This window comes from Sinohyriopsis cumingii, chromosome 10, assembly GCF_028554795.1.
Source record: "Sinohyriopsis cumingii isolate HCF-2022 chromosome 10, ASM2855479v2, whole genome shotgun sequence".
Classification (NCBI taxonomy): Eukaryota; Metazoa; Mollusca; class Bivalvia; order Unionida; family Unionidae; genus Sinohyriopsis; species Sinohyriopsis cumingii.
Window position 1 is genome coordinate 118,489,155 of NC_142970.1, and position 27,507 is coordinate 118,516,661.

The 27,507-nt window shown below is 33.1% G+C and overlaps 1 protein-coding gene across 2 annotated transcripts in view; it reads right to left on the minus strand.

Moving 5' to 3' along the window:
• LOC149791097 (alsin-like) overlaps positions 1–27,507 on the minus strand; it is a 239,562-nt gene that overhangs the window by 45,222 nt on the left and 166,833 nt on the right. For both annotated transcript variants that reach the window (XM_089973014.1, XM_089973013.1), the window contains 6 exons: positions 23,854–23,931; positions 22,806–22,951; positions 21,198–21,371; positions 16,273–16,393; positions 5,968–6,125; positions 1,896–2,015 (listed from right to left, as the gene is read on the minus strand). In XM_089973014.1, the coding sequence (XP_089829140.1) occupies positions 1,896–2,015; positions 5,968–6,125; positions 16,273–16,393; positions 21,198–21,371; positions 22,806–22,951; positions 23,854–23,931 (797 nt within the window). The remainder of the gene's footprint in view (positions 1–1,895; positions 2,016–5,967; positions 6,126–16,272; positions 16,394–21,197; positions 21,372–22,805; positions 22,952–23,853; positions 23,932–27,507) is intronic.

The following is a 27,507-nucleotide window of genomic DNA, read 5'->3' on the forward strand; positions in this document are numbered from 1 at the left end:
CAGTAATTATATACTTCATGTATTCAATGTAACTGATATCACAACTGCATCTGTGCCTTGTTATATCCCCCACACATAATTGCTGTACTAGCCAGATAAATAATGATAAATATGATGTTTTCTATGTAACTGTTATCTCATCTGTGTCTATGTCTTGATGCCCTGACCCTGTTATATTACTGTGCTAGCCAGAACAATAATTATACATCATGTGTTCCATATATCTCAGCTTTACCTTCATATATCCCTCACACCACATATGACTTGCAAAAACTTTAACAGAAAGATTTAACATGTTTGGCAACAACGCTTTCTACTTTCACATGAAGACAAGAACTGTAAGAACTGATTTGAAGTGATATTAACTGAATTCTTCCATGGCTTACAAAATGAAAGCACAAAACATTAACATTGTCATTATAAAACTGCAAACCATACTTTGACAGACCTCACTTTAAACCCATTTTGCAATCCATGTGAGGGACCTCACTTTACCTAGATTTAAAACCATTTTGTAAACCATGTGATGAACCTCACTTTGTACCACTTTAAACCCATTTTGCAAAGCAAGTGATGGACCTACTTTACCTAGATTTAAAACCATTTTACAAACCATGTGATGAACCTCACTTTGTACCACTTTAACTCCATTTTGCAAAGCAAGTGATGGACCTACTTTACCGAGATTTAAAACCATTTTGCAAACCATGTGATGAACCTCACTTTGTACTACTTTAAACCCATTTTGCAAAGCAAGTGATGGACCTACTTTACCTAGATTTAAAACCATTTTGTAAACCATGTGACGAACCTCACTTTGTACCACTTTAAACCCATTTTGCAAACCATGTGAGGGACCTCACTTTACCTAGATTTAAAACCATTTTGTAAACCATGTGATGAACCTCACTTTGTACCACTTTAAACCCATTTTGCGAAGCAAGTGATGGACCCTACTCTACCTAGATTTAAAACCATTTTGTAAACCATGTGATGAACCTCACTTTGTACCATTTTAAACCCATTTTGCAAACCATGTGAGGGACCTCACTTTACCTAGATTTAAAACCATTTTGTAAACCATGTGATGAACCTCACTTTGTATCACTTTAAACCCATTTTGCAAAGCAAGTGATGGACCTACTTTACCTAGATTTAAAACCATTTTGCAAACCATGTGATGAACCTCAATTTATATGACTTTAAACCCATTTTGCAAACCATGCTATGAAAGAACTTGCTTTACATGGCATCAAACCCATTCAGCAAACTAGACAATGATGGTGCTCACTTCATATGGCTTTAAAACCCATTTTCCAGAAATATTTTAGGATGTTCATTTGTAAAATGTTGGAAGAATGTTTACATATTAGAGGACTGAAGTAATTCAAAACAATAAGGTACAAGTTGTATGTTGGTGTGCATTTTCTTGTGCAACTTGCAACTGAATATTAATCTTCAAGTATGGGTCATAAGATAATAACCATCAAAACAGTTTTCTTAATGGCAAAGATAATGACTGAAAATACTGATGTTAATAACAAAGATACTGACTGATAATGATGTTAATGATAAAGATAATGACTATGATAATAGTGTCAATGACTAAGATAATGACTATAATAATGTTATCAATGATGATAATGATAAAGATAATGACTATGATAATAGTGTCAATGACTAAGATAATGACTATAATAATGTTATCAATGATGATAATGATAAAGATAATGACTATGATAATAGTGTCAATGACTAAGATAATGACTATAATAATGTTATCAATGATGATAATGATAATCATCACAAAGTTGTTAATGACGAAGATAAGGAGTATGACAATTTTGTTAATGATGAAGATAATAACTATGATAATATTAGTACACAGTACTCACATATTTGCATCTTCATCTGATATTTGTCTCTCTAGCACTTGTGAAGTACCAGCTTTAAGACTTCTCTCACGATACACATGAGTAGGACCCAGCTTGTCAGGCAGTTCAGGAAATAAAATTCTAAATGACATTATTAATAAATATGAATAGGAACAAACATTATGTGAAGCTAAAATTACTACCAACAAAACAGGAATGGTAAGTTATCTGCTCATTTGTGTGTGCATGCGATTTGGATTTTTAACATAGCTTTAAAAAAATTTCAGTCATATCACTATGATGTCTGCAGTATGATAGTTTATAGTGATGTCTAGCACTGGGGCATCATGCCACAGACATGCAGCATGATATCCAACCCAGTCACATTATCCTGACACCAGGAAAACCAGTCCTAATACTAACCTCTTGATGTTGAGTACCAAGCGCAGAGCTGTTAGTACCATTTTTGTGAGTCTTTGGTATGACTCGGCCGGAGGAGGAAATCTGCTCATGTAAATATAACTACTGACTCCCATATTACATCCTACCCCATGATGGGGATGAACCAATAGTACAAATAAAACGCAAAATTTTTGTCAACATACTCGGATGATGTCCATGCTAAGCTGCACACTAATCTAATTAAACCTGCAAGTGTTGATGCATTCCCAAATTTTGTCATACCATGCACCTAGTTGGAAGTCCAAAAAGGCAATAACTATTTCATAAATTACGAAAGAAAAAGGATTTATTAATATGTGCATCTTTAGACGATGACAATAATACCAAGTTTCAGAGCATTAATTAAAAAGTTGTAAGACATCACTTAATGAGTTGCACTAATGAGATTATGTCCTATATTACATTACCTCTTATACAAGTATGGTCTTAAAATAAGTAACTGAAAAAATAAAACCAACAAGTTTAGTAAAATTCAACAAATAATTTATTCCCTATAATACAAAGTGAAAATTTAAAAGGAACAGTCTCAGTGTATCACAATAATATAATCCAGAATGTCCTTTAATGAATTCACAATAATTCCAAAATAGTGTTTTGGTTCTAAATCTCATTGAGAACTTTGTAATTCCAAACAATAATTTAAATATAAGATTCCTTCCCAATTAAATCTGAACACAACTGATCTTAAAGACTAGAATTAATAATCTTGTTGATCTCAACCTTATTTTAAATCCGGACCTGACCTAATGTCAACCATCTTAGTGGAAAAACACCCCAAACTGTAAACAAGTTTGTTTCTAGAAACTTCTCAGGTCATAAACAAGGCTGGGTCTCGAACTCAAACCCAAATAAAAATCTATTTATAAGTTAAGAACAAGAGATATCCCACTGGACCTTTACAAATGGTGGGCATGTACCTTTATAACTGAAAATCTAGCAGATAATAAGTTTATACATGATCATACATATATCTTTTAAGGTGATATATAAACATGCTCAATACATGACACTTAACTGTTATATGCAAGTGTGTGTTTTTTAATGCACAAACATGTTCTGCAAAATTTAAACACAAATTATTAGTGTATTGGTTAACAGAATTTCATCATTTATTATCATCCTCAAAAGTTCTCAAGCTACTATAATTCATCCATTCAAGGTTGATATTTAATCCATTGTATGATACATTATTTTCTAAAGAATATTCCTATAATGATATGAGCATGCACTTGATAGGTCTTTTAATAATAAAGGTGGTTTTGTATGTATATATGTGTAGCAGAAAGGAATTCAATTCATCCATCCATCCATCTACCCATCTATCTACTGAATATAATTCAACCAAGTACTTTGCATACTGTTTGAAAATATGTGTCTCCAGATATCAGAATCAGTTAACCTTTGAACCGTCATATAAATAAATAAACCATGATACGAACATAGGCAAATGCTGAGTGATTAAATTGTCTTTGAAACTATTTATTAAATATGTAAATGCAATCTTCTATGACAATTTAAAATCCAGTCTTAGGAGAATCCTTGTCTACACTGAATCAATAACATCAACAGAGACATATTATAAAAACATCAGAATGTCTTTTAAACTTTCCATTAAATATGTAAATGTAATCTTCTATGACAATTCAAACTTAAATCTTATCAGAATCCTTGTCTACCTTGAATCAATAACATCAACAGAGACATGTTATAAACACATCAAATTCTGACACAATGCCATACATCTCATGATTGGTTTTCATTTATATTCTGACACAATGCCATACATCTCATGATTGGTTTTCATTTATATTCTGACACAATGCCATACATCTCATGATTGGTTTTCATTTATATTCTGACACAATGCCATACATCTCATGACTGGTTTTCATTTATATTCTCCATAAACAAACTATTCTGGGCACTAGATGACACATACAACAGAACTATGTTATAATGGTGTTAATTTTTTAATATTTGTGTTATGTGGCATGCATTTGAGAAAAGTACAAACTCACTTATAATGTACTACATTAATGTTGTTTACACAAGTTCAAAATAAAAACAATGATGAAGCATCAGTCGTCAAGGTCGTTGTGGAAATGTGATATAGATTGGACAAAGAACACTTAAAGCTGATATTTTCTAGACATGTGATGTTTGTGTAAGTTAAATTCATGGTAATAATTATTAATATTTCAAAGTACATGTAGCTCTGTCTTCAGACTAATACAGCTTAGAAAGAATGCACAATAAGAAAATTTAAGGACATTCCAATCCTTGTTTGCAACAATTTGCAAGGAGCTAGTTCATGACAACTGATAAGAAAAAATAATTACCTACTTTTGATAATAAGTTATGTGAAAAACCTTTAAAATATCAGTAGTCATTGTTTAAATGAATGCAAATATTAAACAGGACTGCAAATGTCTTGATCAATGCAAATATTCAACGGGACTGCAAATGTCTTGATCAATGCAAATATTCAACAGGACTGAAATGTCTCGATCAATGCAAATATTCAACAGGATTGCAAATGTCTTGATCAATGCAAATATTCAACAGGACTGCAAATGTCTTGATCAATGCAAATATTCAACAGAACTAACGCTGTCTCAATCAATGCAAATATTCCATTGGACTGCTACTGTCTCAATCAATGCAAATATTCCATAGGACTGCTACTGTCTCAATCAGTGCAAATATTCCATAGGACTGCTACTGTCTCAATCAGTGCAAATATTCCATAGGACTGCTACTGTCTCAATCAATGCAAATATTCCATAGGACTGCTACTGTCTCAATTAGTGCAAATATTCCATAGGACTGCTACTGTCTCAATCAATGCAAATATTCCATAGGACTGCTACTGTCTCAATCAGTGCAAATATTCCATAGGACTGCTACTGTCTCAATCAATGCAAATATTCCATAGGACTGCTACTGTCTCAATCAATGCAAATATTCCATAGGACTGCTACTGTCTCAATCAGTGCAAATATTCCATAGGACTGCTACTGTCTCAATCAGTGCAAATATTCCATAGGACTGCTACTGTCTCAATCAGTGCAAATATTCCATAGGACTGCTACTGTCTCAATCAGTGCAAATATTCCATAGGACTGCTACTGTCTCAATCAGTGCAAATATTCCATAGGACTGCTACTGTCTCAATCAGTGCAAATATTCCATAGGACTGCTACTGTCTCAATCAGTGCAAATATTCCATAGGACTGCTACTGTCTCAATCAGTGCAAATATTCCATAGGACTGCTACTGTCTCAATCAATGGAAATATTCAACATTACTGCAACTGTGTCAGTCAAATTAAATATTCAACAGGACTGCAACTGTTTCAGAAAACTAAGTATGGTACATATAACTGTCCTCAAAAAATTCAAAGTCATCCAACACCTTTTAGTTAAAATTCAAGCACTTTCAAGGCTTTCAAAGTCATACATGGACCCTGCACAGCACAAAAATGACACAGCTAAATAACCAAGAAACCGACATAAAACAAAACTTAACCAAGAAGTCAAGGAAAGGATTTTTACAGAGAAAATAACAATATATATTTCTACCAAATACGGGGTGGGATATTAAGAAAAGGTAGCATCTTATATGTTCTCACCTGACAGTGTGATACAGACGCTTTATAAATGACTGAACCTCTGACAAGGCATGGAAAAGGAGTCGAGGGTGAGCACCAATGCCAATATAGGCTGCTCTGAAAACATCCACAAGCCCCTCAATAAGTTTACCCAGAGGATGGTAGCTTGCTGAAAAAGCCTGTAAAAAGATTGAAATTAATATGATGTCTCAAATGAAATGAAATAAATTACATTGTTTACTAATAAAAGAGATATTCTTTATCTTACCCCACTAGTGAGGAAGATTGAGTAAACATTCAATTTAAAAAGAAAATATAACAAGACATGAGCCATGATACATATATTAATATTTGTTTTGAGGACTGAAAACATAGGCCTAAAGACTTGCATAAACAATAATGGTGTAATTGAGGACTGAAAATGTGGGCCTAAAGACCTGCATAAATGGTAATGGTGTAATTGAGGACTGAAAACATGGGCCTAAAGACCTGCATAAACAATAATGGTGTAATTGAGGACTGAAAACATAGGCCTAAAGACTTGCGTAAATGGTAATGGTGTAATTGAGGACTGAAAACATAGGCCTAAAGACTTGCATAAACAATAATGGTGTAACTGAGGACTGAAAACATGGGCCTAAAGACTTGCATAAACAATAATGGTGTAACTGAGTACTGAAAACATAGGTCTAAAGACTTACATAAACAATAATGGTGAAACTGAGGACTGAAAACATGGGCCTAAAGACTTGCATAAACAATAATGGTGTAACTGAGTACTGAAAACATAGGTCTAAAGACTTACATAAACAATAATGGTGAAACTGAGGACTGAAAACATGGGCCTAAAGACTTGCATAAACAATAATGGTGTAATTGAGGACTGAAAACATGGGCCTAAAGACTTGCATAAACAATAATGGTGTAACTGAGGACTGAAAACATGGGCCTAAAGACTTGCATAAACAATAATGGTGTAATTGAGGACTGAAAACATAGGCCTAAAGACTTGCATAAACAATAATGGTGTAACTGAGTACTGAAAACATAGGTCTAAAGACTTACATAAACAATAATGGTGAAACTGAGGACTGAAAACATGGGCCTAAAGACTTGCATAAACAATAATGGTGTAATTGAGGACTGAAAACATGGGCCTAAAGACTTGCATAAACAATAATGGTGTAACTGAGGACTGAAAACATGGGCCTAAAGACTTGCATAAATGGCAATGGTGTAATTGAGGACTGAAAACATGGGCCTAAAGACTTGCATAAATGGAAATGGTGTAATTGAGGACTGAAAACATGGGCCTAAAGACTTGCATAAACAATAATGGTGTAACTGAGGACTGAAAACATGGGCCTAAAGACTTGCATAAACAATAATGGTGTAATTGACGACTGAAAACATGGGCCTAAAGACTTGCATAAACAATAATGGTGTAATTGAGGACTGAAAACATGGGCCTAAAGACTTGCATAAATGGTAATGGTGTAATTGAGGACTTAAAACATGGGCCTAAAGACTTGCATAAATGGTAATGGTGTAATTGAGGACTGAAAACATGGGCCTAAAGACTTGCATAAACAATAATGGTGTAATTGAGGACTGAAACATGGGCCTAAAGACTTGCATAAACAATAATGGTGTAATTGAGGACTGAAAACATGGGCCTAAAGACTTGCATAAACGGTAATGGTGTAAGCTATTTTACCATAGTGATTTGTCTAAATTGGGGTTGTAAATGTGTTACAATATATATGCTGTATTAAGGCTGTATTGTTAGGAATCTATTTAAAGAATTCAAATGAACAGCATGTGTTAGTGTGGATATATTTATTTATATTTGATCTTCAATCATTATAAGCAATGCTGAGCTATTGTTTAACATAACTGTCACTTCCTTGTTTATAATTCAGTTTGATGTTTTAACATCAAAACAAACTACACAATAAAGCAATTAATACTGATATTATGAAGAATTGCCAGTCTATTGCACTGACAATAAACAAGTATATCTGAATAAGCCAATACAAATTATTAGCTACATGACAGTTTGTATAATCTTGGTTATTATGTGGGTTATGGAAAAAGTTATGCTGAAATCAATATCCATAATGGCTGTGATCAATATACATAATGGCCGAGATCAATATCCATAATGGCTGAGATCAATAACCATAATGGCTGAGATTAATATCCATAATGGCTGAGATCAATATCCATAATGGCTGAGATCAATATCCATAATGGCTGATATCAATATCTATAATGACTGATATAAATATACATAATGGCTGAGATCAATATCCATAATGGCTGAGATCAATATCTAAATGGCTGATATCAATATACATAATGGATGAGATCAATATCCATAATGGCTGAGATCAATATCCATAATGGCTGATATCAATATCTATAATGACTGATATCAATATACATAATGGCAACCAGTGCTGATGTAACAGTTATGAATGTAGTAAAAATGTATCTTCCAAACTTCTATTACAAGGTACTCTTTAATGTTTTCTTTTGTTACTATGTAAAGTAACTACATAACTGATGTGGCAGTGTTAGCAGCATTATCTAATTAGTGCAGGTGTCATAACATCAAACAATATCAGCAGTATTAATGTTGAACTTATCAGTATTACTTAATTAGTGATGTTGTCATAACACCCTAAATGTTAGTGGTATTACCTAATTAATGCTGTTATCATAACACTAATCGTTAGCAGTACTAACTAATTAGTGATGTTGTCATAACACCCTAAATGTTAGTGGTATTACCTAATTAATGCTGTTATCATAACACTAATCGTTAGCAGTACTAACTAATTAGTGATGTTGTCATAACACCCTAAATGTTAGTGGTATTACCTAATTAATGCTGTTATCATAACACTAATCGTTAGCAGTACTAACTAATTAGTGATATCATAATACCCTACAATGTTAGCAGTATTACCAATTAATGTTGTAGTCATCAAATGCTATAAGATTTATCTGGGCACACATGGGTGCCAACTCAAAGGCATACCTACTAGGGAATCATAGATTCAATTCTTGGAATCCAGCCAGAATTTTCAGAACAGATAACAATTATTAAAACCAACATTCATTAAATATAACAGAACAGATATATAATTTCATTTAATGTCTCTTTAAGGCTACCCAATTTCTAGCCAAATGAACAATAGTAAAATTTTCTTCACAATTTATTTTGTATCATTTTATTTTCATCTCTTTTCCATATTTTGCCTATTTGAAACCCAACAGACTGGTTTGTTGTGTAAATTATCTTTCTTATGCAAAAGAACTATATTTAATTTACCAGTCAGTACTATTCTAACACCCATGTCTACAACAAAATATCCTCTTACATTTTATTGCATGAAATTTAGATTTTCCTGCATTACACATTTGTAATCTTTCTACAAAATCTTGAATGGTTAGCATCCCTGTGAAAGTTAATAAATGATAAATGTTTATAAAGCAGTTACACCACAGCTTTTTATATACTGTTCATTAAAGCTATTAGAGTGATAAACTCACCTTACACATGTACTGACATCAGTTTCAACATATCTGAATCTAATTTATACAAATTCTATGTAAACACACAACAAATGGGGTATTTACTTAGGCCAAAGTAAATTATAATTGATTTTCATAAGCAAACTTAAAATCAGTTATGTTTGTACTAAAGAAATATTTAAATTTAACCAGTGTAATGGCATGCACTACAATTTTAAGAGGGGGACTATACTAATCAAAAGGTTATCGAAAAGTACCAGTGAAACTTGGGATGCACATATGTGTAGGCCCATGACAAGCCAGTGAAACTTGGGATGCACATATGTGTAGGCCCATGACAAGCCAGTGAAACTTGGGATGTATATATGTGATGGCCCATGACAAGCCAGTGAAACTTGGAATGCATATATGTGTAGGCCCATGACAAGCCAGTGAAATTTGGGATGTATATATGTTTAGGCCCATGACAAGCCAGTGAAACTTGGGATGTATATATGTGTAGGCCCATGACAAGCCAGTGAAACTTGGGATGTATATATGTGATGGCCCATGACAAGCCAGTGAAACTTGGAATGCATATATGTGTAGGCCCATGACAATCCAGTGAAACTTGGGATGTATGTATATGTAGGCCCATGACAAGCCAGTGAAACTTGTGAAGCATATATGTGTAGGCCCATGACAAACCAGTGAAACTTGGGATGCATATATGTGACGGCCCATGACAAACCAGTGAAACTTGGAATGCATATATGTGTAGGCCCATGACAAGCCAGTGAAACTTGGAATGTATATATGTGTAGGCCCATGACAAGCCAGTGAAACCTGGGATGTATATATGTGATGGCCCATGACAAACCAGTGAAAAGTGGGATGTATATATGTGATGGCCCATGACAAACCAGTGAAACTTGGGATGCATATATGTGTAGGCCCATGACAAGCCAGTGAAACATTGGATGTATATATGTGTAGGCCCATGACAAGCCAGTGAAACTTGGGATGCATATATGTGTAGGCCCATGACAAGCCAGTGAAACATTGGATGTATATATGTGTAGGCCCATGACAAGCCAGTGAAACATTGGATGTATATATGTGTAGGCCCATGACAAGCCAGTGAAACTTGGGATGCATATATGTGTAGGCCCATGACAAGCCAGTGAAACATTGGATGTATATATGTGTAGGCCCAAGAAAAGCCAGTGAAACTTGTGAAGCATATTATGTGTAGGCCCATGACAAACCAGTGAAACTTGGGATGCATATATGTGATGGCCCATGACAAACCAGTGAAACTTGGAATGCATATATGTGTAGGCCCATGACAAGCCAGTGAAACTTGGGATGTATATATGTGTAGGCACATGACAAGCCAGTGAAACTTGGGATGTATATATGTGTAGGCACTTGACAAACCAGTGAAACGTGGGATGTATATATGTGTAGGCCCATGACAAGCCAGTGAATTTTACTATGTATCAGAGGAGTTTGAATGTATCCAACATTTCAGTATGAAAAAAGCAAAATTATAAATAATGCAGCCATTTGCACACATAGATATATACTTAAACATGGTGTTGTTGTTATTGTTGTGGGTTTAACACCATTTCTCAGTACAGTATACAAACATTCTGGTATATAATTCAAGAGTGTAATAACATCATCAAAAATATCTGCACAGAAGTCAAGTAATAACCACTATTTTTATCTGGAACTTTAGTTAAGGTGCAAAATATTTGTCTTGGCTGCTATTATTAAATGCCTCACTACTTTTTATATTCTTGGTCTTCACTGCTATTATTACACAGCATCACTACTTTGTATATTCTTGGTCTTCACTGCTATTATTTCACATCATCACTACTTTGTATATTCTTGGTCTTCACTGCTATTATTAAATGCCTCACTACTTTGTATATTCTTGGTTTTCACTGCTATTATTACACAGCATCACTACTTTATATATTCTTGGTCTTCACTGCTATTATTAAATGCCTCACTACTTTGTATATTCTTGGTCTTCACTGCTTCTTTTACACATCATCACTACTTTGTATATTCTTGGTCTTCACTGCTATTATTAAATGCCTCACTACTTTGTATATTCTTGGTTTTCACTGCTATTATTACACAGCATCACTACTTTATATATTCTTGGTCTTCACTGCTATTATTAAATGCCTCACTACTTTGTATATTCTTGGTCTTCACTGCTATTATTAAATGCCTCACTACTTTGTATATTCTTGGTCTTCACTGCTTTTTTTACACATCATCACTACTTTGTATATTCTTGGTCTTCACTGCTTTTTTACACAGCATCACTACTTTGTATATTCTTGGTCTTCACTGCTATTATTACATAGCATCACTACATTGTATATTCTTGGTCTTCACTGCTATTATTTCACAGCATCACTACTTTGTATATTCTTGGTCTTCACTGCTATTATTTCACAGCATCACTACTTTGTATATTCTTGGTTTTCACTGCTATTATTACACATCATCACTACTTTGCATATTCTTGGTCTTCAGTGCTTTTATTTCACAGCATCACTACTTTGTATATTCTTGGTCTTCAATGCTTTTATTATACATCATCACTACTTTGTATATTCTTGGTCTTCACTGCTTTTATTACACATCATCACTACTTTGTATATTCTTGGTCTTCACTGCTATTATTACACATCATCACTACTTTGTATATTCTTGGTCTTCAGTGCTATTATTACATAGCATCACTAATTTGTATATTCTTGGTCTTCACTGCTATTATTTCACAGCATCACTACTTTGTATATTCTTGGTTTTTACTGCTATTATTACACATCATCACTACTTTGCATATTCTTGGTCTTCTCTGCTATTATTACACATAATCACTACTTTGAATATTCTTGGTCTTCACTGCTATTATTTCACAGCATCACTACTTTGTATATTCTTGGTCTTCACTGCTATTATTACACACATCACTACTTTGCATATTCTTGGTCTTCTCTGCTATTATTACACATAATCACTACTTTGCATATTCTTGGTCTTCAGTGCTATTATTACATAGCATCACTAATTTGTATATTCTTGGTCTTCACTGCTATTATTTCACAGCATCACTACTTTGTATATTCTTGGTTTTCACTGCTATTATTACACATCATCACTACTTTGCATATTCTTGGTCTTCAGTGCTTTTATTTCACAGCATCACTACTTTGTATATTCTTGGTCTTCAATGCTTTTATTATACATCATCACTACTTTGTATATTCTTGGTCTTCACTGCTTTTATTACACATCATCACTACTTTGTATATTCTTGGTCTTCACTGCTATTATTACACACATCACTACTTTGCATATTCTTGGTCTTCAGCGCTATTATTACATAGCATCACTACTTTGTATATTCTTCGTCTTCACTGCTATTATTTCACAGCATCACTACTTTGTATATTCTTGGTTTTCACTGCTATTATTACACATCATCACTACTTTGCATATTCTTGGTCTTCAGTGCTTTTATTTCACAGCATCACTACTTTGTATATTCTTGGTCTTCAATGCTTTTATTATACATCATCACTACTTTGTATATTCTTGGTCTTCACTGCTTTTATTACACATCATCACTACTTTGTATATTCTTGGTCTTCACTGCTATTATTACACACATCACTACTTTGCATATTCTTGGTCTTCTCTGCTATTATTACACATCATCACTACTTTGTATATTCTTGGTCTTCACTGCTTTTATTACACATCATCACTACTTTGTATATTCTTGGTCTTCACTACTTTTAATTCACAGCATCACTACTTTGTATATTCTTGGTCTTCACTGCTTTTATTACACATCATCACTACTTTGTATATTCATGGTCTTCACTGCTTTTAATTAAGAGGATCACTGATTACTGATAGAAAAACACATTAAATGATGGTTGTTTCACTCTTTTTGTATCCATCTTTTGACTTGTCACTGGGTCAGTAAATACAACTGCCTGCCTTTCTATCTATTAAGATTTTATTTTTATGACTAATGATAACTTGTTTGAATGGTTAATTTAAAAACAGCAAACTGACTTAGTGTATAAACAAAGCATTTAAAAGTACAAACATATTCTGTAAAAAGTTTAAATAAGACTGACTACAAGGACAAATATTTTATAAAAATTCAAAACAAAACAAAGATGTATATATTTTGGTGCAATACACATCAATAGCTTTCAGTGTCAACAAATATAAGCTGAAATGTCATTTGTCGAATTGTCTGGCATATAATCGAGCATGTTGGTTCTTGATGCTCAAACCATAATTTCTGTGTTCTATGTCTAATAAGTTAATTAGTTTCAATGAGGTTTCTAATCAACAAAGTGTCTTGCACCAATCATTTCCCAGACTACCAGATGTCTAAGGCATGTTGAATTCATTTCTTTCTTCTGTTATGCAAGTAGAATGCAAGCATGAAGTTGAATAGTTTGCAGTAATAACAAAACAGCAGTGATATGAATTAATATAACCAAACAGCACAGTGATATGAATTAATATAACCAAACAGCACAGTGATATGAAATACTATAACCAAACAGCACAGTGATATGAATTACTATAACCAAACAGCACAGTGATATGAATTAATATAACCAAACAGCACAGTGATATGAATTAATATAACCAAACAGCAGTGATATGAATTACTATAACCAAACGGCACAGTCATATCAATTACTATAACCAAACAACACAGTGATATGAATTAATATAACCAAACAGCAGTGATATGAATTACTATAACCAAACATCATAGTGATATGAATTAATATAACCAAACAGCACAGTGATATGAATTACTATAACCAAACAGCAGTGATATGAATTATTATAACCAAACAGCACAGTGATATGAATTACTATAACCAAACAGGACAGTGATATGAATTACTATAACCAAACAGCACAGTCATATGAATTAATATAACCAAACAGCAGTAATATGAATTAATATAACCACACAGCAAAGTGATATGAATTACTATAACCAAACAGCAGTGATATGAATTACTATAAACAGCACAGTGATATGAATTACTATAACCAAACAGCATAGTGATATGAATTAATATAAACAAACAGCACAGTGATATGAATTACTATAACCAAACAGCACAGTGATAGGAATAACTATAACCAAACAGCATAGTGATATGAATTAATATAACCAAACAGCATAGTGATATGAATTTATATAAACAAACAGCACAGTGATATGAATTACTATAACCAAACAGCACAGTGATATGAATTACTATAACCAAACAACATTGTGATATGAATTACTAATATAATGAAACAGCATAGTGATATGAATTTTCTATAACCAAACAGCATAGTGATATAAATTACTATAACCAAACAGCATGTTGATATGAATTACTACAACCAAACAGCATAGTGATATAAATTACTATAACCAAACAGCATATTGATATGAATTACTATAACCAAACAGCACAGTGATAGGAATAACTATAACCAAACATCATAGTGATATGAATTACTATAACCAAACAGCACAGTGATATGAATTAATATAACCAAACAGCACAGTGATATGAATTACAATAACCAAACAGCATAGTGATATAAATTACTATAACCAAACATCATAGTGTTATGAATTACTATAACCAAACAGCACAGTGATATGAATTAATATAACCAAACAGCACAGTGATATGAATTACTATAACCAAACAGCATAGTGATATGAATTAATATAACCAAACAGCATTGTGATATGAATTACCAATATAACGAAACAGCATAGTGATATGAATTTTCTATAACCAAACAGCACAGTGATATAAATTACTATAACCAAACAGTATGTTGATATGAATTACTACAACCAAACAGCATACTGATATAAATTACTATAACCAAACAGCATATTGATATGAATTACTATAACCAAACAGCATAGTGATAGGAATAACTATAACCAAACAGCATAGTGATATGAATTAATATAACCAAGCAGCATTGTGATATGAATTACTAATATAACGAAACAGCATAGTGATATGAATTACTAAAACAAAACAGCATAGTGATATGAATTACTAATAACCAAACATCATAGTGATATGATTTACTAAAACCAAATAGTATAGTCATATGAATTACAATAACCAAACAGTATAGTGATATGAATTACTAATAACCAAACATCATAGTGATATTAATTACCATAACCAAACAGCATAGAGATATGAATTACTATAACCAAACAGCACAGTGATATGAATTACTAATAACCAAACAGCATAGTGATATGAATTACTTATAAACAAACAGCATAGTGATATGAATTACTAAAACCAAACAGCATAGTCATATGAATTACTATAACCAAACACCATAGTGATATGAATTACTAAAACCAAACAGCATAGTGATATGAATTACTAAAACTAAAACCAAACAGCATAGTGATATGAATTACTAGTACCAAACAACATAGTGATATGAATTACTAAAACTAAAACCAAACAACACAGGGATATGAATTAGTAATAACTGACCATCATAGTAGTAAGAATTACTGGCAAGAACACCAACAGTGTATAACAAAAAACCAAGAAGTTTCATGGGCTAATTATTTTCAATTGTTTGGAAATTTAAAACATTAATGGAACAAATGGATGATATTACAAGTACCATGGATGTATGTACATACATTAATATTCTACAGTGTTGTAATATTACCTTTTCTAGGTACTCTTTAATAATGTTGTAGTGTTCCAAGGTCAGGCAAGATACACCATGTGGAGGTATCTTCTCAAGCTGCTCAAAATTCACACTCCTAACCTTGGACTTGACATTTGAGCTAAAAGAAAAATTGATGATATGACTGTGACTGTTATAGCATTTGTACAGGATGATTCATTAAGACAGCACTACCTCTCACTGTGATCATGCAGCTGAATCAAATGATGACTCATTAAGACCAGAACTACCTCTAACTATGATCATGCTACTGAATCAAAGAATGACTCATTTAGACCAGTACCACCTCTCACTATGATCATGATACTGAATCAAAGGATGACTCATTTAGACCAGTACCACCTCTCACTATGATCATGATACTGAATCAAAGGATGACTCATTTAGACCAGTACCACCTCTCACTGTGATCATGCAGCTGAATCAAAGGATGACTCATTAAGACCAGTACTACCTCTCACTGTGATCATGCTACTGAATCAAAGAATGACTCATTTAGACCAGTACCACCTCTCACTATGATCATGATACTGAACCAAAGGATGACTCATTTAGACCAGTACCACCTCTCAATGTGATCATGCTACTGAATCAAAGGATGACTCATTAGGACCAGTACTACCTCTCACTGTGATCATGCAGCTGAATCAAAGGATGACTCATTAGGACCAGTACTACCTCTCACTGTGATCATGCTACTGAATCAAAGGGTGACTTATTAAGACCAGTACTACCTCTCACAGTGATCATGCTACTGAATCAAAGGATGACTCATTTAGACCAGTACCACCTCTCACTGTGATCATGCTACTGAATCAAAGGATGACTCATTAGGACCAGTACTACCTCTCACTGTCATCACTAGTGAATCAAAGGATGACTCATTTAGACCAGTACCACCTCTCACTGTGATCATGCTACTGAATTAAAGGATGACTCATTAAGACCAGTACTACCTCTCAATGTCATCAATGCTGAATAAAAGGATGACTCATTAAGACCAGTACTACCTCTCAATGTGATCACTACTGAATCAAAGAACGACTCATTAAGACCAGTACTACCTCCCACTGTGATCATGCTACTGAATCAAATGATGACTCATTTAGACCAGTACCACCTCTCACTGTGATCATGCTACTGAACCAAAGGATGACTCATTTAGACCAGTACTACCTCTCAATGTGATCAGTACTGAATCAAAGGATGACTCATTTAGACCAGTGCCACCTCTCACTGTGATCATGCTACTGAATAAAAGGATGACTCATTAAGACCAGTATTACATCTCACTGTGATCATGCTACTGAATCAAAGGATTTCTAATTAAGACCAGTACTACCTATCATTGTGATCACTACTGAATCGAAGGATGACTCATTAAGACCAGTACTACTCTCACTGTGATGACTGCTGAATCAAAGGATGACTCATTAAGACAAGTACTACCCCTCACCGTGATCAATGCTGAATCAAAGGATGACTCATTAAGACCAGTGCCACCGCTCACTGTGATCACTACTGAATCAAAGGATGACTCATTTAGACCAGTACTAACTCTCACTGTGATCACACTGCTGAATCAAAGGATGATTGATTAAGACCAGTACTACCTCTCACTGTGATCACTACTGAATCAAAATATGACTCATTAAGACCAGTACTACCTCTCACTGTGATGACTGCTGAATCAAAGGATGACTCATTAAGACCAGTACTACCTCTCACTCTGAACATGCTACTGAATCAAAGGATGACTCATTAAGACCAGTACTTCCTCTCACTGTGATCATGCTACTGAGTCAAAGGATGACTAATTAAGACCAGTACTACCTATCATTGTGATCACTACTGAATCGCAGGATGACTCATTAAGACCAGTACTACTCTCACTGTGATGACTGCTGAATCAAAGGATGACTCATTAAGACCAGTACTACCCCTCACCGTGATCAATGCTGAATCAAAGGGTGACTCATTAAGACCAGTGCCACCTCTCACTGTGATCACAACTGAATCAAAGGAGGACTCATTTAGACCAGTACTAACTCTCACTGTGATCACACTGCTGAATCAAAGGATGATTGATTAAGACCAGTACTACCTCTCACTGTGATCGCTACTGAATCAAAGGATGACTCATTAAGACCAGTACTACCTCTCAATGTGATCAATGCTGAATCAAAGGATGACTCATTAAGGCCAGTACTACCTCTCACTGTGGTCACTGCTAAATCAAAGGATGACTCATTAAGACAAGTACTACCTCTCACTATGATTACTGCTGAATCAAAGGATGACTCATTTTGACCAGTACTACCTCTCAATGTGATCACTGTTGAATCAATCACTCATTTAGACCGGTACTACCTCTCAGTGTGATCATTGCTGCTGAATCAAAGGATGAGTCATTAAGACAAGTACTACCTCTCACTATGATCAATGCAGAATCAATAATACTACTCCAGTAGCAATCTTGTTGGCAAAGAAAACCCCTCCATATGCAGTCTAATAATTAGTTTTATTGGTTAGTTTTTGATGTATATAATATAGGCCAATTTTTGTTAGCAAATATAAGAAAAGACAAAATTAAAATTAAAAGCAAAAATGCAATCTACAATGTTCATGTCACACACACACACACACACACACACACATATATATATATATATATATATATATATATATATATATATATATATATATATATATATAATTTACCACCTCTGGGTTTTCAATAGAACCAGTATCTAGGCTAGTCAATATTTATTTTGACAGGAAATGTGGTCTATGCTTCAATAATTTAAAAAAAGTCCATTAAAAAACTATTATAATTCATTTCAATATTCCTTTTGAATTAAGATTAGTGTCTTTTTCCATGCAATATGTATTAGTCGCAAAGAAAATTGTTTTCTTAAGGAATCAGCATAATTGGAAATGCTTTCCAAATATACAATTCAATTTCCATCAACAATAACCATAAATACTCAGTCCTTTTCTTGTTCATCCCAAAGTATTCAAAATCTGGAATGCTGATCATGTGACAATAATGAATCATGGACGGCATACACTTAACATCCAGCCAAATCAACAATCAAAAATTGGAATGTAGCAAACTGAGTTCTATAAATTATTTAGTAATGGAGGTAGGGGGTCTGGACATCAGAGTTCTATAAATTATGCAGTATAAGTTGAGATGGGGTGGGGTGGGGTGGAAATCAAAAATGTATAAACTAAGCAGTACAGATTGAGGTGGAGTGTTTGTAACTCAGAATTTTATAAACACACCACTCTCTCAATAACTCATGCCCTGATAACTAGCAAATGGGTTTATAACGAGGGGTCGGGGGTGGATCCCATTTTTTAAACCAGAAAATACAATTTTTTTTATCCTATTTGTTGAACTTGAGGAAAATCATGATAAAAATTGGTAATGGAAACTTTGATATATGGCTTGTTTTATCATCAAAAACAGTAGATAGAACCTGGAAATTTCAATAAAAAGTCATATAATTTGTTACATTTTCTTTTCAAACAACATTCTTAGTACACCGCAATTAATGATATTCAAGGACATTCAATCACTGAAAATGTCACGCCTGTTGGAGGCAGTACTTTACTTAATAAATACCAAGTAAATAATTTTTTTATCAATTGAAATTCGTGTTCTAGTTCTATCTTTTAGTTCCATTTAAGTGTAATCATCATAAATGAAATGTGTCCTCTTGTAATTAAATGTAAAATGTGTCAATCTACTGTAACAGCTATGTCCGTGAGTATTTCTCTGAGAACCTAATTAAGTGTCCACCATGTTTTAATATCAGACATACGGAAGCATTAGTTGTATTGTTGCACTAAATAAAAAGCGGGCTTCCTTTTCTATTATCATGTTAATTACGTCTTTTGAATCAAATGAAGGAGGTGGAATAAAAACACTTCTATAGCATGTCTTCATCAACGAACACATCCATGAGCTTTACAAATTACTTATTATCAAAAATGTCCAAGATTTTGATAATAAACACATATATTCCAAGCTTGATGAAAATCAGATCAGGAATATGGTTTCCAGAGTGGTATAAAGACCAAACAATTACAAATTCATGCAAAATTAAATCATTAGTGTTTGTTGATCTTCCTTGTTAATGATCTTAAATATGTAAAGCTATATTTCATGTTCGATTAAAATCTAACATCAAATAATAATACAGACTTGCAAATCAGATGCAAGATCACCTCATTAATATGCACGTATCGTTGTCAATGTTTTTTCAGCTTTCAGAGTGGTAAAACACCCAATACATCAGATGCAAGTTCACCTCATTAGTATGTGTGCTTTTTGCTCATTATCATCTGATTCAAAGAGTGTGATGCGATTTGGTCAAAATCAGAAAAGAAACCTAGTTGGCAGAGTCGTGACAAAATCAGCCAATCAGATGTAAGATCACCTCATTAATATGCATGAATCACTCATTATCAAATTAATCATAAATCTTAATAATATAAGGAAACTGGATCAAAAATATGGCTTCTGCAGTGGCAACAAGGTTAGCCAATCAGTTGCAAGATCATTTCATTAATATGCCTCTGGAGTGGCAACAAGGTTAGCCAATCAGATGCAAGATTATTTCATTAATATGGCCTCCGGAGTGGCAACAAGGTTAGCCAATCAGATGCAAGATTATTTCACTAATATGCATGGTTCTTGCTCATGATCAGACTAACTGAAATTTTTATGATACAAAATTGCATTCCAAGTCTGACTGAAACTGGATCAGGAATATGGACTGCAGAGTGAAGAATTATATTCAGTAGTAAGATCATATCGACAAGACGGAATTTTATCATATAGACAAGATAGAATTTTATCATATAGACAAGATGGAATTTTTGGGGTATCGTACCTTCTCTCCAATTCACGAAGTCTCTTTCTACCATTGACAAGAATAACTGCAACAGCTTCCCATGCTTTCTTTGTGTTAGGTTCTCCATCCCTGTTATAGTGGAGAGTGGTGTGACAGTGATAAAATAACTCATCCCATTTTCTGTCTGGTCTCACACACAACTTGCCAAAATAACTGTAAAAAAGATAAAAATGATCTTAGTGGATCAGATAAAAGTTAATTGATATAGTATTCAAAGCCAAGGCAGCGTGAACTTGCATCAGACTACAGCTAAATGATATATTATTCAAACTCAAGGCAGTGTGAACTTGCATCAGACTACAGCTAAATGATATATTATTCAAAATCAAAGTAGAGTGAACTTGCATCAGACTACAGCTAAATGATATATTATTCAAAGTCAAGGCAGTGTGAGCATGCATCAGACTACAGCTAAATGATACATTATTCAAAATCAAGGTAGAGTAACTTGCATCAGACTACAGCTAAATGATATATTATTCAAAATCAAGGTAGAGTGAACTTGCAAGAATACAATCACTGTAATAATATGATTTCCAAACTTAAAATATATCAGACATGTGCAGTCTTATACTTTAAAAAGGTATCATACATCAATGCTCATGGTTTTTTGCAAGTCTTTGGTGCTTTAGGAGAAATTAGTAAAACAATAAAGTCTCTGACACTTATTATATCAGAGAATCAGCTGTTGCATAGAAACATAGAACAGATTTAATAATGAACATTCATTTATTTTTGTCATTATTACATTCTGTGCTTTTGGAAAATATTGAAAATTGTATGGAGTACATATAGCACTGGCTTGGGAAAGCTGTGCTTTTGTTTCCAAGAAAGGTATATTAATTTGTTTGATGGGTCCTTCTATTCAGGTTTTGTAGCAACCATAAATGTCAACTGAATTGAACCCAATATAAATAATGAATTCAAAACATTTTGTTTGCTTGTTAATAAAAGAAAATTTGCACTGAAGACAGTTCTTTCAGTCTCATGGAACACTATCCACTTTATAGAGTAAATGTACTTAATATCAGTCATGAGTATGTATAAAAAAATGAAATACTGGCCACTTTATAGAGTAAATGTACTTAATATCAGTCATGGGTATACTTAATATCAGTCATGGGTATGTATAAAAAAATGAAATACTGGCCACTTTATGGAGTAAATGTACTTAATATCAGTCATGAGTATGTATAAAAAAAATGAAATACTGGCCATTGATACAAATAATCTGCAGCTCAACATCCCCTGGAAGAGAGCACACAGTATAATCTAAGACAATTATGATGGAAAATACCAAACAGAAACGACAAAATCCAACATCTTAAAGATTAACTTAAAACCTAAGATAAAATACGCCTGTTATGAAAATACATTATAAATGATAAAACTTATAAATACACACTATATTCATGAGAAATGTGAGCCAAAATTGTTCAGTGTGCAATGCAAATGGCAAATTAGTTGACAGCCAGCCAGCTAGAAATGAAAAGCTTTGTCTTAATGGTAAAAAACTTGGACCATAGAAATCTAAAAAGGATATCGCAAGCACAATTTCACTGATAAGTACTCTATTAAGTAAATTACCTTGATTTAGTATCAACGGAACTTGTGGAGCTGATGGATTTGGTCATTGAAGATTTGATAAATGAGCCATTTATCTTAAGTTCTTCATTCCATGAACCAGTAAAAGCACCTTCAATTTTGTCTCCATTTGGAAATGTCAGAGTGCCCTGCACGAAAACAGCAGTTTCTTTAGAGCTGAGTGACTAAAAAGTACTAATAGTACAAAAGTAACAATAACTTCTCTGCTTCCTAAAGTGAAAGTCAACCAAGAGTAATCTTTTCTTAGATAGATGGACCAACAATAAATCCCTTTATCTGGCTGAACAGAGATGCATATTTTTCTATAGGCTAGATTTGTGATATTGTGTTCATATTATGATTGGGAAAGCATCACTGAAGAAACATTTTACTCTAAATCTGATCCCTCAAAAAGTTACCCCATCATACTTTATGATAATATGTATGTAGATAAAGAAATGCATGCGTTTACCATGGAGCTGGTCCTGTATTTGTTCTCCTATATCAAGCAGCTTAAAGTCATGTGACATAAAGGCAAATGTTAGTAGATGCGTTTATCCACGAGTGAGTTTTAGAAAAATATTCACATTCCCACAATTCATTCATTATTTTCAGCTACCAAAGACTGGGTTGGGGGAGGTAGTGGATGATTGGGTAAAATATCTGGTAACGAAATGAAGATGAGTTGTTTGAAACTGTATAGTGCAATACATGTATAGGAATACATGGGACATAAAACTAATGACCAATTTTTTTTTCTTTATCCTAACATCAAGCATCAATATAAATAAAAGTATTATAGGAATACATGGGACATAAAACTAATGACCAATTTTTTTTTCTTTATCCTAATATCAAGCATCAATATAAATAAAAGTATTATAGGAATACATGGGACATAAAACTAAGGACCAATTTTTTTTTCTTTATCCTAATATCAAGCATCAATATAAATAAAAGTATTATAGGAATACATGGGACATAAAACTAATGACAAAATTTTTCTTTATCCTAATATCATGCATCAATATAAATAAAAGTAATAAAATACCTTTCCTTGTAGTTGTGTTATCCCTGAAAACTCTCCTTCATAGATACTGCTGTCATCTGTCACCATCAGTCCAAATCCCTGAAAACAAAAACTAATCATTGAATGATAGGATATTAGTAATTAGGTTCCTTATATTTTCTGTAATTATCATTATCAGTGTTATTATTATTATTATTATACAATGTAGTTAAAAAGGGAACAAATGCAACACAATTTTGGTTATAAACCTTGATTTTCATTTTCATATACACAAAGGTTGTAAATAGCATTGTCCCATTTTGTTAGAAAAATAGTTCACAACAATAATTCCACAGAATGCTATGATTTGTCAGCCAAGAGTTAAATGCAAACTCTTGATGTAATCACTAAAGTATAAAAGCTATGTCAATGCGACACATTTTGTCCTCCAAGAGCATTATTTGTTTTGAATATAAAATTCAAAGTCTAATGGCTGCACATATTGTAGCAGCCTTCTTTTCATAGCTGGCTAAGTCGGTGTAACAGTATAACATACAATGCTGCTGTATTGTAAAAGTAGATGGTTGCCAGCATCACAAGACAATGCATTGACAGTGTCAGGATGACTGAGCCATAAAAAAATGAACAAAATTAATGGAACATGAAAACAGCTCACTGTCATGATATTTTCCCCATGATAAGAAGTACCATTCAAATGAATACCCTTATCAAGTTTCACATCTGTACATACAATAGTGACAGTAAAACAAAGCCAAGTACAAAAGCTTTACATTATCACTAAACACTGCTCCGGCGGTTAGATTACCCACCTCAGATTTAGGAGGTCATGTGTTCAAACCACAGCCGAGTAATACCAAAAACTTATAAAAATGGTACAAGCCGATGCCTCAGCATTAAAACATTAGTGTTAGGACTGGTCGGCCTGGTGTCAAGATGTGACTGGGTGGGACATGATGCTACATGTCTGTGGAATGATGACCCAGTGCTCGACATCACTATAAACTGCCACAATGCAGACATCATACCAATATGACTGAAAAATTGTTAAAGCTATCTTACAAATCCAGATCACAAACATACACCGACACACACACACATTATCACTGAAGTAGTACACCTTAAAATGGATACACCCAAACATCCATAACATTTTTTAAATGGTTCACGCCATTTTATGAAAATATTGGGACTTTGTAAGGAAAAATGTCTTATTCACCATTGACAATAACTTATGAATGTATTCATCTTAAGGTGTAGTACTCACCATTGACAATAACTTATGAATGTATTCATCTTAAGGTGTAGTACTCACCATTGACAATAATTTATGAATGTATTCATCTTAAGGTGTAGTACTCACCACTGACAATAACTTATGAATGTATTCATCTTAATGTGTAGTACTCAATGTTGATAATAACTTATGAATGTATTCATCTTAATGTGTAGTACTCACCATTGACAATAACTTATGAATGTATTCATCTTAAGGTATAGTACTCACCATTGACAATAACTTATGAATGTATTCATCTTAAGGTGTAGTACTCACCATTGACAATAACTTATGAATGTATTCATCTTAATGTGTAGTACTCACCATTGACAATAATTTATGAATGTATTCATCTTAATGTGTAGTACTCACTGTTGACAATAACTTTATGAATGTATTCATCTTAATGTGTAGTACTCAATGTTGATAATAACTTATGAATGTATTCATCTTAATGTGTAGTACTCACCATTGACAATAACTTATGAATGTATTCATCTTAAGGTGTAGTACTCACCATCGACAATAACTTATGAATGTATTCATCTTAATGTGTAGTACTCACCATTGACAATAACTTATGAATGTATTCATCTTAATGTGTAGTACTCACTGTTGACAATAACTTTATGAATGTATTCATCTTAAGGTGTAGTACTCACTGTTGACAATAACTTATGAATGTATTCATCTTAAGGTGTAATACTCACAATTGACAATAACTTACAGATGTATTCATCTTAAAGTGTAGTACTCACTGTTGACAATAACTTTTGAATGTATTCATTATAAGGTGTAGTACTCACCATTGACAATAACTTATGAATGTATTCATCTTAAGGTATAGTACTCACCATTGACAATAACTTATGAATGTATTCATCTTAAGGTGTAGTACTCAATGTTGATAATAACTTATGAATGTATTCATCTTAAGGTGTAGTACTCACCATTGACAATAACTTATGAATGTATTCATCTTAAGGTATAGTACTCACCATTGACAATAACTTATGAATGTATTCATCTTAATGTGTAGTACTCACCATTGACAATAATTTATGAATGTATTCATCTTAAGGTATAGTACTCACCACTGACAATAACTTATGAATGTATTCATCTTAAGGTGTAGTACTCACCATTGACAATAACTTATGAATGTATTCATCTTAAGGTTTAGTACTCAATGTTGATAATAACTTATGAATGTATTCATCTTAAGGTGTAGTACTCACCATTGACAATAACTTATGAATGTATTCATCTTAAGGTATAGTACTCACCACTGACAATAACTTATGAATGTATTCATCTTAATGTGTAGTACTCACCATTGACAATAACTTATGAATGTATTCATCTTAAGGTGTAGTACTCACCATTGACAATAACTTATGAATGTATTCATCTTAAGGTGTAGTACTCACCATTGACAATAACTTATGAATGTATTCATCTTAAGGTATAGTACTCACCATTGACAATAATTTATGAATGTATTCATCTTAAGGTATAGTACTCACCACTGACAATAACTTATGAATGTATTCATCTTAATGTGTAGTACTCACCATTGACAATAACTTATGAATGTATTCATCTTAATGTGTAGTACTCACCATTGACAATAACTTATGAATGTATTCATCTTAAGGTGTAGTACTCACCATTGACAATAACTTATGAATGTATTCATCTTAATGTTTAGTACTCACCATTGACAATAACTTTATGAATGTATTCATCTTAATGTGTAGTACTCACCATTGACAATAACTTATGAATGTATTCATCTTAAGGTATAGTACTCACCACTGACAATAACTTATGAATGTATTAATTATAAGGTGTAGTACTCACCATTGACAATAACTTATGAATGTATTCATCTTAATGTGTAGTACTCACCATCGACAATAACTTATGAATGTATTCATCTTAAGGTGTAGTACTCACCATTGACAATAACTTATGAATGTATTCATCTTAAGGTGTAGTACTCACCATTGACAATAACTTATGAATGTATTCATCTTAAGGTGTAGTACTCACCACTGACAATAACTTATGAATGTATTCATCTTAAGGTGTAGTACTCACCATTGACAATAACTTATGAATGTATTCATCTTAAGGTGTAGTACTCACCATTGACAATAACTTATGAATGTATTCATCTTAAGTGTAGTACTCACCACTGACAATAACTTATGAATGTATTCATCTTAAGGTGTAGTACTCACCATTGACAATAACTTATGAATGTATTCATCTTAATGTGTAGTACTCACCATTGACAATAACTTATGAATGTATTCATCTTAAGGTTTAGTACTCACCATTGACAATAACTTATGAATGTATTCATCTTAAGGTATAGTACTCACCACTGACAA